A 13,309-nucleotide genomic window follows, 5' to 3' on the forward strand; every position below is an offset into this window, starting at 1 on the left:
TATGTATCTATGCATATCGGCATGCATAGTTTTCCATTAGAAAAGCAGAAAAATAAGCATAACATTTGTCTGACATCACACAGAACAGGGAAATACTTTGTAACCTCTTCCATTTTCTTCACCTGTTGAAGGTGCACAGCTGTCTCATGCTGTCACCCTGCGGTCTCCGTCCTCTTTGGAACACCAAGTTCATTACTTTAACTGAGGGCTTCCTTACTACGATCCACGTTCCTACTATCTTCTCCTGGCTGGGTCAGTCCTGAGTACGCCACTCATTTTGGCCATAGTCTTTTAGGTTTTTAAAAAGGAGGACAAGTATTAAGAAGGACATCAACTCATGTGTCTGTTTGCTTCCCACTGCGATAAAAATAACACATGAGGGTCTTGCTCTAGCAGTTCACAACGGTTTCTCCAGAATCTAGAGGCAGTGGCCAACAGATAACTCTAAACAACAAATAGCACTAATTGAATAATAAAGTAAATAAAACCCTCATTGCTTCCTCAAAACTTCCCGGTTCAATAGGTCATCTCTGTAGATGTATGACCTTGAACAACCTTCTTTAATTGTATTAAAAGATAATGATATTTTAAGAGGTTGTTAAGAAAATGACTCTAGCTGGCTTATGTTCATGCCTGGGATATATTAAAGATTCAATAAACGGTGACTGCTCTCATTACTGATTTTGAATCAAAAAGGGTTTTGTTTGTTTCAGAAATATAAACATTCAAAAGATTGTTTTTGTTCTGATGGTTTCCTGCCCTTCAGGAGACAAGGGAGAAAACTTGTATAACATAGAACACACATGGGAAGGTCCTGGCTGGCCACGTGGAAGCCCTGCTCCCTCTGCAGCCCTGAGCTCAGCTGTGGCACTGAAGAGGCAGCCCTAGCAAGGACGGGGAAGGGAGGAGCGCGCTGGAAGAAGGCTGACTGACTCCAGGCTGGAAGAAGGCTGACTCCAGGCTGGGACTTTTATTAGCCCTCTATGGAAACAAACACATCTTTCAATGTGTGTAGATAATCACAAGTAGCCTGAAAAAGAATTATCACTAAAGAGCGTTTACTCCTGTCACAAATGATCAGATGTTCCGACCAGCACATATCAATTCAATGGACAAATAATCAAGATATAGACTGTCCTTTTAGCGTACTCACTGTTTTCTGCCTGTTGTTTCTGCTAGTGCACAGGTTGGCATGAGCTGTCCTTTTTAAATACATGACCAGTGACTTAATGGGAAGTGGTCTGAGCACTCAGTAATTAAATTAGATCAATCAGAACAAGAGAGCAGTGCTCTATAGGCAAGATTATGGTTGTATCATGTGCTCCATCTTTCAATACTCAATGCTGCTCATTATTAGTACTGAGAAAAGCAAACCTGAATGGAAAATGACGTCAAGATCCTTGACCACATTATCTGCCAATTTTTGAAGATACAGTGGCAGAATTGGGTCATCATGATAGCAAACACAGTCATTTAGACATACATAGATAGGACGGAATTCCTTATCTTCTGAATGTTAAATTCCTGTCATCATAACAAAAACATGACAGCTTTCTAATTCTTTAATTGAATTACATAAAATGTGTGCTGGCTGTTTTTATATCATCTTGACACAAGCCAGAGTCATCAGACAGGATGGAGCTTCAATTGAGAAAATGCTCCGTAAGATCCAGCTGTAAGGCATTTTCTTTTTATTATTATTATTATTAATTACACTTTATAATTTTGTATCCTCCCATAAGCCCCCCTCCCCTCCTGATCCCACCCTCCCTCTCCCTTATTCATGAATGCCCCTCCCCAAGTCCACTGATAGGGGAGGTCCTCCTCTCCTTCCTTCTGATCTTAGTCTATCAGTTCTCATCAAAAGTGGCTGCATTGTCATCATCTGTGGCCTGGTAAGGTTGCTCCCCCCTCAGGGGGAGGTGATCAAAGAGCAGGCCAATCAGATTGTGTCAGAGGCAGTCCCTCTTCCCATTACTATGTAAACCACTTGGACACTGAACTATCATGTGCTACATCTGTGCAGGGGTTCTAGGTTATCTCCATGAATAGTCCTTGGTTGGAGTATGAGTCTCTGGGAAGTTCCCTGTGTTCAAATTTTCTCGTTCTGTTGATCTCCTTGTGGAGTTCCTGTCCTCTCCAGCTCTTACTATTTCCCACTTCTTACATAAAATTTCATGCACTCTGCCCGACAGTTGGCCATCAGGCTCAGCATCTGCTTTGATAGTCTGTAGGGCAGAGGCTTTCAGAGGCCCTCTGTGGCAGGTTCCTAGGTTGTTTCCTGTTTTCTTTTTCTTCTGTTGTCCATCCTCTTTGCTTTTCAGGATGGGGATTGAGCGTTTTAGTCAGGGTCCTCTCTCTTGCTTAATTTCTTTAGATGTACAGGTTTTAGTAGGTTTATCCTATGTTGTATGTCTATATGAGTGAGTATATACCGTGTGTGTCTTTTTGCTTCTGGGACAGCTCACTCAGGATGATCCTTTCCAGGTCTCATCATTTACCTGCAAATTTCATTATTTCCTTATTTTTCATTGCTGAGTAATACTCCATTGTGTAGAAGTACCACAATTTCTGCATCCATTCTTCAGTTGAGGGGCATCTGGGCTGTTTCCAGCTTCTGGCTATTACAAATAAAGCTGCTACAAACATGGTTGAGCAAATGTCCTTATTGTGTACTTGAGCCTCTTTTGGATATATGCCTAGGAGTGGTATGGCTGGATCTTGAGAAAGTGCTATTCCTAGTTGTCTGAGAAAGCGCCATATTGATTTTCCGAGTGGTTGTACAAGTTTACATTCCCACCAGCAGTGGAGGAGGGTTCCCCTTTCTCCACAACTTCTCCAGCATGTGTTGTCACTTGAGTTTTTCATCTTGGCCATTCTGATTGGTGTAAGGTGAAATCTCAGGGTCTTTTTGATTTGCATTTCCCAATGGCTAATGACATTGAGCATTTCTTTAAGTGTTTCTCTGTCATTCGATATTCCTCTACAGAGAGTTCTCTGTTTAGCTCTGTTCCCCATTTTTTAAGTGGATTACTTGGTTTGCTGCTTTTCAGCTTCTTGAGTTCTTTATATATCCTGGATATTAGTCCTCTGTCAGATAAAGGGTTGGTGAAGATTTTTTCCCAATCTGCAGGCAGTCGTTTTGTTTTGATGATGGTGTCCTTTGCTTTACAGAAGCTTTTCAGTTTCATGAGGTCCCATTTATTGATTGTTGATCTTAGAGCCTGTGCTGTTGGTGTTCTGTTCAGGAAGTTGTCTCCTGTACCAATGAGTTCTAGGGTCTTCCCCACTTTATTTTCTAGCCGATTTAATGTGTCTGGTTTTATGTTGAGGTCTTTGATCCACTTGGACTTCAGTTTTGTGCAGGGTGATAGGTATGGATCTATTTTCATTTTTCTACATGTAGACATCCAGTTGGGCATTTTCTTAATTAGTGATCACTGGGGGAGGGCCCAGTCCATTGTGGGTGGGGCCACCCCTAGGCTAGTGCTGCTTGGTTCTAGAAGAAAGCAGCTGAGCGAGCCATGTGGAGCGAGGCAGCGGGCAGCATGGCCTCCGCGTCAGCCCCTGCTCTAGATTTCTGTCCGGCTTGAGTTCCTGTCCTGAATTCCTTTGCCGGTGAACAGCAATGTGGAAGTTTAAAGTTAATGAACCATTTTTTCCCCAGCTTGCTCTTTGGTCATGGTGTTTCATTGCATCAATAGAGACTAATTAAACACTAAGACAAAATGTTTTACTACTGAAGCAGTTTTCTATTACTGAGATAGAATTTGATGCCAGCTTAATATTTGTGCACAGGAAACTCTTAACTGTGTAATTAAAATTAACCATGTCTTAGTGATGCTAAAAATAATAATTAAAAAAGCATCAATATGTGTTCCCCATAGGCTAAAGGTTGTACCACACGCGTCATGGCCAGGCACACTTAACCTTCAAGGCGATCATACGATGATCCCCTGGTGCAGAAAAAGAATGTGATATTAGATGCCAGACACTTGCTCAAATGCGTGCTCTAAGGAAGAGTCCAGGCTTCCAAAGCCCCTTCAGAACCACGTGTCCTGACTTAATGCTCCCTGTGTGAAACTGTTCTGAGAGGGCCGCAATGGCACGCCTCTGGGGTTGCACACTTGCACACCTCCCTATACAGCTTTGCATGTCAAAACTGCATCTTGGAAGGATTTGCTGAAGTATTATCAGATAAGGCTATGAAATGGAAACAATCCAGGCTCATCAGCCATGTTTTCTATTCTGTGGTTGCGCTACAGTCCCCAGGACAAATTTTATATGTATATATCTCAAAATGTTAGCATATTTCTTTAGGCAAATCACTCATTTGCTTAATAGTTACAATTAAAATTTTTCATGCACAAGTTGATTTTCATGTGCACCAATCTCCTTACATGTGTTAATGACTGTGTTTAGAAGGAAACACTAAGACTCACCGTAGGGATCTGAATCCTTTTTTATCAGTAGACACGGTGTATCAGATAGCATCTGTCTGTGCGGTGCCTCGAGGCAGAAATGGAAGAAACTAAAGCAGCAGGCCAAAGGTTTAGACAGTGCGGTTTGTTCTCACTCCATAGGGTGGCCTGATTTGGCAGTGATCTAGTTTATGTAACAGTTTTGACAGCTCAGCTGATGATCAGGATCGCTAAAGCAGAGATCTTTGGCTTGCATTGTGTAGGTTGACACAATCTCATCTTCAGCGACAATACATACCAGCTGCACATTTTCAAGCTTTCAGCATTCAGGACAGGTTGGGGGACGGGCAACCACATGAAAAAGGAATTTCTGAGGACAGACGTGCAGGTTAGTATAGGAAAGGGCAGGATGTTCACCTGGACAAAAAGCAGTCTATGGCTAACATTTTAAGTTCTTCCAATCTTTTCCCATGAGAATACCACTAATATCAACATTTATAGTTATTTTAATATTACATTTTTATTTATTTTTGAATTACATACATGTATACCATGCATTATTATAAATGTTGCTATCATATTCCTCAGATCTTACCTTTCAACTTTTACGTGTTACCTCACCCCAGCATTGCTATTTTCAGTTTTAACTTAGCTCGTCCATCGGCAGCCCCGGAGACTGAACCTACAGTCCCGGGCATGCCAGGTGGGTGCGCTGGAATACATCGCTAGCACAGTCATGTTTTTGTTTTACTTTGAGACAGAATCTCACTAATTTACTAAACTTGATCTGGAACTCCCTCTGTAGCCCAGGCTAGCCTTGAACTTTTCATCCTCCTGCCTTGATCTCTCAAAGAGATAAGATTTCAGGCCTCTTCACCTGGCCTGGCAGGTATTGCTGCTTTGTAAAAGGTTTCCTTAATGCTTGAATTCAGCTACTTTAAAACACTTCATGTTTGCCTTTTAAGCCAAGATTTTTAATCTTTAATCATAATTTGAAAATTGTTTGTTTGTTTTTTTTTCTTGAAAAGAGGAGGATATGTGTCTTATCCATGACTTAGATTAGAGACGTGTTCAGCAGAAAAGGGTGAACTAGCCCCATGAAGGAAATGTTTTCTGTCTGATAACACATTTCTTTAATTCTGCACCCAAAGAAGCAAATGTGTGCACTGCTAAGTAGCTCCTCAGCACTGCTTGGAACCCACAGAAAAAGCGCAGGCCCCCGGCAGAGCTGCTCAGGACTTTCATCACAGGAGCGTGGCACACTATGGGAATAAATTACATGTAATGTTAGTCACTGTGAGAAGAATATCCTTAGTAGGCCTGTCCTGTTGAGCCTCTGTCTTCATTGTTAGTAAGCAGAATCGCGTCACTGCTGTGTCACCGTCTTGGAAATAGGCCCACCTTTCAGTATGGACTTTCTTTAAGTACAAGAGCCATGCTACTCTTCACCATTCCTGAAAACTCCTGTTTTCTGTGGAGTATCCTCACTGTTTCTCTGCACTGAGAAATCAAGTCCAGGTGGCTGACTCTAGTCAGTAGGACACCTGGGGTTGTCACTCTTCCGATTTGGATGGATTGCAGATGCTTGCAAACACCTGCTGTTAGTTGACCGGCTCACCCACAGCCAGTGGTTATTTTAAGAACTATCCAATCTATTAAGCTTTTGTAAATCCTGGCTACTAGCATCGGACACGTATTAGCAAACTGAAAACGTTAGTTTGGGCTAAAAAGACTTCCTCATTCTTTAAAACGGTAGAGCTGTATATAGAATCACAGAGTTATGGACAATTTAGAAGGAAAATAGTTTAAACTTTGTATTTTAAATGTGGAAAACATTCCCAATTCTAATTCAAAACTTCCACACATTCTGTTTTCTCAGATAAAAGGGAAGTGATACAATTATACGAAATCTTTAATTTTTCAAAGTAGAAACCTTGTGATTAAGTTGGGTGGTTTCTCCAGAAAGACATTCTGAGTTAGTAAACCACACACAAGGTTTCATTTGACATCATGACGCTCTGCCCTGCGCATTCCTACCCGTGTTTAACTGTGCCATTCGGCAGCTTCCTTTATCACCCCTGTCCCGGAACCTTGAGTAAAACTGCGTGCAATTGTGTCATGAAGGAATTTGTGCTGGGATTTTCTTTTGAATGTGGGTAAGGTTGTCCTGTTCCAAAAAATTCTATGTGTGATTGTGGGTTACATTTAAAAGCTGTGTCACACAACTGTAATGACACCTTTCCTGGACTTTACTCTGTGTGAACTTTGTGTGGCCAGTTCTTTGTTTTGTACAAATGGGGAGAGGACGGCTTCTTTTATGTTCTGATGACATGTGGGCCAATCGGAAGACCATCAACAGGGCTAAGCAATCCTCAGTGGCTCCTAGTTTCCATGAGTGCAGCTGGTCTAAATACAATCACGTAGTTCCCGTGACCGGTCATTACCATCCACCTGCTGTTTAAAGAAAGCTGTGGAGTGCAATGAGAGGGTGTTATCTGCACGAGAGTCTCAGGTAAATGGAAGTATTTACGTTCATTAGTGTGTTTTTGGTTATGTAACATCATCGAATATCAATTTCTGCTTTCTGTAGAATGAATTAAAATATTGTGTTCAGAATTAAGGAGATTAATTAATGCAGAGTTTTTACAAGGCAAGTTCCCCACCTGAACATCACCACATCTCTGCAAAAGCAACTCATTTCCATCTGAGTTTTTCTCTAATTAAAATTTTTATCAAGTGAAAATTATGGATAAACAAAATAATTTTTTTCCAAAATTAGAGCAGCCTCTATAAATTGAAAGTGTACTTTATTTGAGTTATGTTTAATTAAAAATGCAGGAACATTTTGTGCTGTCAGCACACTGTCTCTTTTGTCTTACAGGAGCCTCAGTTGCCAGCGGATTACCTTACATAAGAACCTGTTCTTTTCCTTTGTCTGTAATTCGATTGTAACAATTACTCACCTCACCGCAGTGGCCAACAACCAGGCCTTGGTGGCCACAAATCCAGTAAGTAAAATAAGCTGTAGCTTTGAGGATTAGTGGGAAGAGACTCGGGCTGGGGGCTGGTTTCTGATAGAATATGTATGTCCTGAAATAAATCTTTATGTGAACTTTCGGTTTAACACAGAAAACATAGCTGAGCTATGTTGCGGCCTAAGAGGGCAAATTCCCTTCAGTATTTCCACAGCTTCAGCTCATGTCATAGCTATGGACTCCGGGCAGCCCGAGGGGCTGTGACTGCACAATGTTTGTTCAATCCAATTTAAACCGCAATCAGTGCAACTGAGTACTCCGTGAAAGAGCACAATGCGTGTAATGGGAACTTCAGATTGTGTTTTGGTGTCAAGCTTACATTAAAAATTAATAAAACCAGAAAGATAAGGATTTACATACTTTGTATGTACAGTAACCTTAAACGCCATTAAAATGAAATGTTAGAAGCTCTCCAGTCTCAGTACACACTGATAAACTCTTCTTCCTGTAAGCCATACTTAAAATACATGCTAAAGTTATCCATGATATGTACATATATGTAAACCATACTTGGATTCAAATATCTGTAATGTAGCAGAAATGTTCACACGTTTAGAGTCATCTACTTTGACATGTGGCGAGACTCTAATTTTGGATTTGGATGTGTGTGTGTGTGGTTTGTGTGTGTGGTGAGTGTGTAAGTGTGTGCTCTTGAGCACATCCGTTGCGTTTCTGGATTATGTTATCTGGTTACTGAAATCAGAGAAGGGAAGGAGTTTCCAACAAGTGGGAAATAACACTCGTGTGTGTTACGTGTGTTTTCAGGGTAATTTACAAAGTTCTAACGCTTTCCCATTGTTTGAGAGTGTGTTTCTGGGTTGCTCTCACTGCGTCCTCTCTGAAGCCACTGGGGCAGGAAGCAGACCAGGACATAATCAGCAGAATAAAACACTGGCGACGTTCTGCCCTCTCAGAACGAGTTTCTCTAGGAGGAGGAAGTCTGTAACACAGCCTGGGTTTCTAACACTTGAAAGGACATGCAGCTAATCCACAAAGTGTAAGTTAGAGTACAGTGAAGTTACTATTTGGAAAAAAGCATTCTCTGATGATGTTAACAGAGCCCTCAACAAAAATGCTTTTCTGAAGTATGTCCTAAATGCTTTTCCTCTTAATAGTTTATATTAATTTTAAATTATCAGCAGCATCAAATTTAATTAGATAAGAATTTGATACCTATATAAATATTGAAGGTTAAATAAACTATAAATATGCTCAAATATATGTAGTTAAAAGTTATTTTATCTTTTCGAGGCTTGAATGTCATAAAACACATACTACATTATTTAAAATTTAGTAAATGAATCCTTAACACATGTTAAATGAAGAAATGATGTTACAAATATCCTTTAAGAAGGTGTTATTACATAGAGTAATAAAAATAGAATCATAGTTTTTGTTTAAGGTGCAACTCTGATTAATATTATATAAATATTTGCAAATATTCTCACTTTTCTACTAGTTTTTTTTTATCTGTGGTGTGTGATAATTTACAGTGCATACCTCACAGAAATATTCAAGAATTTGATTAAAATATGTATAAATGATAATAGTACAAACACTTTAGGGTGACGTTTATGCAAATGCTATTCATTTTAGTCCATGATAACTCTAAACTTATTTATCAGGGCTTTCAGTTTCTAATATAATATTTATTTCAAAAAATGCAGTAAGCACTAACTATATATTGAATTTCAGACTGAACTTCTAACGATTTCCACATGTTGCTACATTTATTTACTTTGGTAAGGGAAGACCTGTATCTCTCAGCTCCTTTGTATTTTCTTTATCTGATATTTGGATCTCTAATCTCTATTCTCTAATTCTCTAATCTATAAGAGAAGAGAAAACAGGAACCCTAGAAAAAGAGGAAACAAACCCACAGTTCTTTATCTGTTATGAAAAATCTCACATATTTTATATCTGGACAATGAGTAGGTTCATTAGAGAATTACTTACCAAGTTTTATTTGTGCTTTTGGTTTGAAAGCTACAAAACTTACCAATAGCATGCGTGTTTAATGAAGCGCTGATGAGCCTGTCAACGTTTTTTTCTAACAGAAAACAACAACCCAAATCAAAACAATTGTGCAGTGTTGTGTGTGTGGACTGCTACATTCATGATTGCGTAACAACTGGAACACACCAGGAAAACTGGTACCAACTGAGCAGAGGGAGATTGCTTTGTTTTGAATATCATACGATTCTTATGAACCGATAGAGTGCATGGTTAACAACTTTAGAGCCACCGTGGGCTGAGTGTTCAAAAGACTGTGCAGCTCAGTCTCCCTAGAGCGCACAGTTCCGAGTGGGGGACAGAAAATGCCCATGGTTTCAGAAATAGGCCGGACGATTGCTTCGCACGTGAATTTCGTGAACTGAGCCAACCCTCTTTCCCCCTCAGGTGAGCTGTAAGGTGTTTCAGTTCATCCATCTCTACCTGATGGGCTGTAACTACTTTTGGATGCTCTGTGAAGGCGTCTACCTGCACACGCTCATCGTGGTGGCTGTGTTTGCGGAGAAGCAGCACCTGATGTGGTATTACTTTCTTGGCTGGGGTAGGTGCCACTGTCGTCACCGGCCTCGTCGCCTGACGAAGGAGGCCTTCAGCTCTGAGGCAACGTGACTTTTTGCCAATCATTCTTAACTTGTAACGAGATTTTCTCATTGCAATACATTGAAACATGTAAAGAGAGCAAAGCGGCTATTGTGAAGGGTGTTGTTTCCCTAATTTCTTTCTCAGCCCTTTTGTCTTTTGTATAAAGGAGGGCTACTGATTTTTTTGAGTTAATTTTGTATCCGGCCACTTTGCTGAAGGTGTTTATCAGCTGTAGGAGTTCCCTGGTAGAGTTTTTGGGGTCACTCACGTATACTATCATATCATCTGCAAATAGTGATAATTTGACTTCTTCCTTTCCAATTTGTATCCCCTTGATCTCCTTCAACTGTCTTATTGCTCTAGCAAGGAAATTTGCAGGTAAATGGTGGGATCTGGAAAGGATCATCCTGAGTGAGTTGTCCCAGAAGCAAAAAGACACACATGGTATATACTCACTCATATAGACATACAACATAGGACAAACCCACTAAAACCTGTGCATCTAAAGAAACTAAGCAAGAGAGAGGACCCTAACAAAAATGTCCAATCCCCATCCGGAAAGGCAAAGAGGATGGACATCAGAAGAAGAAGAAAACAGGAAACAACCTAGGAACCTACCACAGAGGGCCTTTGAAAGCCTCTGCCCTTCAGACTATCAAAGCAGATGCTGAGCCTGATGGGCAACTGTTGGGCAGAGTGAATGGAATTTTAGGTAAGAACTGGGAAATAGTAAGAGCTGGAGAGGACAGGGTCTCCACAAGGAGAGCAACAGAACAAGAAAATTTGAACACAGGGAACTTCCCAGAGACTCATACTCCAACCAAGGACTATTCATGGAGATAACCCAGAACCCCTGCACAGATGTAGCCCAGGGCAGTTCAGAGTCCAATTGGGTTACATAGTAATGTGAAGAGGGACTGCCTCTGACATAATCTGATTGGCCGCTCTTTGATCACCTCCCCCTGGGGGGGAGCAGCCTTCCCAGGCCACAGATGATAACAATGCAGCCACTTTTGATGTGAACTGATAGACTAAGATCAGAAAGGAGAGGAGAACCTCCCCTATCAGTGGACTTGGGGAGTGGCATGCATGCAGAGGGAGGAGGGAGGGTGGGATTGGGAGCGGAGGAGGGAGGGGCTTATGGGGGGATGCAGAATGAATAAAGTGTAATTGATGAAAAAAAAAGAGAGCAAAGCGTCACAAAGTCGTGATCTCGCTAGTCTCATTTTGATGAACAACATGATCCCTTTTTGATATTTGACATCCCAGGGACGAGTTTATTCTAGATGAATGCACAGTGACTGAAATAATAGAATTAAAAGTCAGGATCTAGTTTCTGCACTTGTCTGAATTTTCTTTTTTCATGTGTAAAATGAGGACATTGGTGCTAAGTAGCTTTAGAGTGGCATCAAAAAAATTTTAAGATTCTCTTTCTCCTCTCTCTCTCTTTCCTCTCTTTCTTTCTTTCTTTCTTTCTTTCTTTCTTTCTTTCTTTCTTTCTTTCTTTCTTTCTTTCTCCCTTGGTTTTGAAATAGGATCTTTTTGGCTTGGAACTTGCTATGGAGATCAGGAAGGGTTTGAACTTAGAGATTCACATATCTTCCTCCTGGGTGCTGGGACTAAAGATCTCCAGCCCTGTTGAGATCTCTTTAAATTGCCATTTTATAATTTTGGGGTGTCAGTAATTGAACAAATGCATACAAAAGATCTGCTTCTTTTACGTGATCTCTTGGCATTGTGTTACTCACAAAACAAACCTTGAATCATACTGCTATGTTTTTAAAGGTCATTGGAATAATGTGTGTGGATAAAATAGATAGGAAATGAATTTAATAGGACTAATTTCTTGAGATTTATTTCTTTATTATCTATCAAATGAAAGTGTAGATACTGAGGTATATTCAAGAAGTATGCATGTATACACACCAAACTGTCAATCGATTCTGATTTTCTCTATATGACATTTCTTCACTTCAGATTTTTCAAGATATTGTTGAGAAGCCTGAAAACATGCAGAAATCTTGGTATAGGAAACACATTTTTCTCTCTTCCTTCAGAAAATAACTTACTGCGAATCTTAAAACAATTATTAGTTTAAGCATTTTTCAATTTTTGATATTAAATTTTAGCCAATTTCATCCCACAGAAATTATATGAGTACAGAAATTCTTCTAAGGATCGTGACTTAGGCAGCATGTAATATTTTTAATCTCTGCAGTTTTACTGATTCAAAGTGGTGCGTGACATTCAAACTTGATAGTTTAGCGCATTTAGGCAATTACACAGAAAAAAATAGGTGGCTAATTATTTTTGCTACTAAGGTGTGTCTGAAGTTTGATCATGACTTCTTGGAGAAGCCCCGTCTGTAAGGGATGTGACCCATTCATTTCCTTTGCGTTACTTGTAGGGTTCCCTCTGCTTCCCGCCTGCATCCACGCCATCGCCAGGAGCTTGTACTACAATGACAAGTAAGACGTCTTCCGTTTGTGACTTCTATTAGAACTAAACGAAATGAAAGTCTTCCTTCTAATGTCTTCATTTTATTTCCTAGTTGCTGGATCAGCTCAGACACTCATCTCCTCTACATAATCCATGGTCCGATTTGTGCTGCTTTACTGGTATGTAACGAAAACTCGCTGTTTCTCGCCGTCAGTCATACTTCCTCAATCTCCTCTCCACACGTCTCAGTCAGAGCTGATACACTGCATAACTGAATAAGGTTTGGCGAGGCTGTGGTATTTATAATGTGAGCATGTAAGGTAAATTGCCAATTTGCAAGTGAGGGAGAAGTATCAAGAAGAAGCAAGTGTGGGAGGTTGCTTTTGCTGCTGAACTTGTATCGAGGTCAAAGCTGCTCCAACAGAATTAGACAAATGCTAAGAGTAACTCAGCAAGCAGTCGGGCTCTGCCTAGTGGAAAGCAGCTGCTGCTCAAACCACAGAAGGCAGGGAAGCAGCAGCAGCAGCAGCAGCAGCAGCAGCAGCAGCAGCAGCAGCAGCAGCAGCAGCAGCAGCAGCAGAGACAAATCCTCAGACTTTTTTCTCTTCCTGATTTCTTAGTTCCTCTTGCTAGCCAAATACAGTAAATGTCAGAGGCCTGAGTGATGATACCGCAAATGCTGCCTTCTAGGGGAGGGGCAGAACAGAGGCTCTGCTAAGAGATTGCAACACACCTTTGCAAGAGGAAGGGCCCATGAGGAAACAACCTTGTTTGGAAGGAGCAGTGCTTAATGTTTTCTGTAATTATCATACATCATTT

General features: G+C 40.6%; 1 protein-coding gene across 1 annotated transcript in view; it reads left to right on the forward strand.

The window, feature by feature from the left end:
• Calcrl (calcitonin receptor like receptor) overlaps nt 1-13,309 on the forward strand; it is a 97,563-nt gene that overhangs the window by 69,649 nt on the left and 14,605 nt on the right. Inside the window, exons 9-12 of the mRNA XM_060390381.1 lie at nt 7,303-7,429; nt 9,857-10,010; nt 12,459-12,519; nt 12,603-12,669. Of these exons, the coding sequence (XP_060246364.1) occupies nt 7,303-7,429; nt 9,857-10,010; nt 12,459-12,519; nt 12,603-12,669 (409 nt within the window). The remainder of the gene's footprint in view (nt 1-7,302; nt 7,430-9,856; nt 10,011-12,458; nt 12,520-12,602; nt 12,670-13,309) is intronic.

This window comes from Meriones unguiculatus, chromosome 8 (genome assembly GCF_030254825.1).
Source record: "Meriones unguiculatus strain TT.TT164.6M chromosome 8, Bangor_MerUng_6.1, whole genome shotgun sequence".
NCBI classification, from domain to species: domain Eukaryota; kingdom Metazoa; phylum Chordata; class Mammalia; order Rodentia; family Muridae; genus Meriones; species Meriones unguiculatus.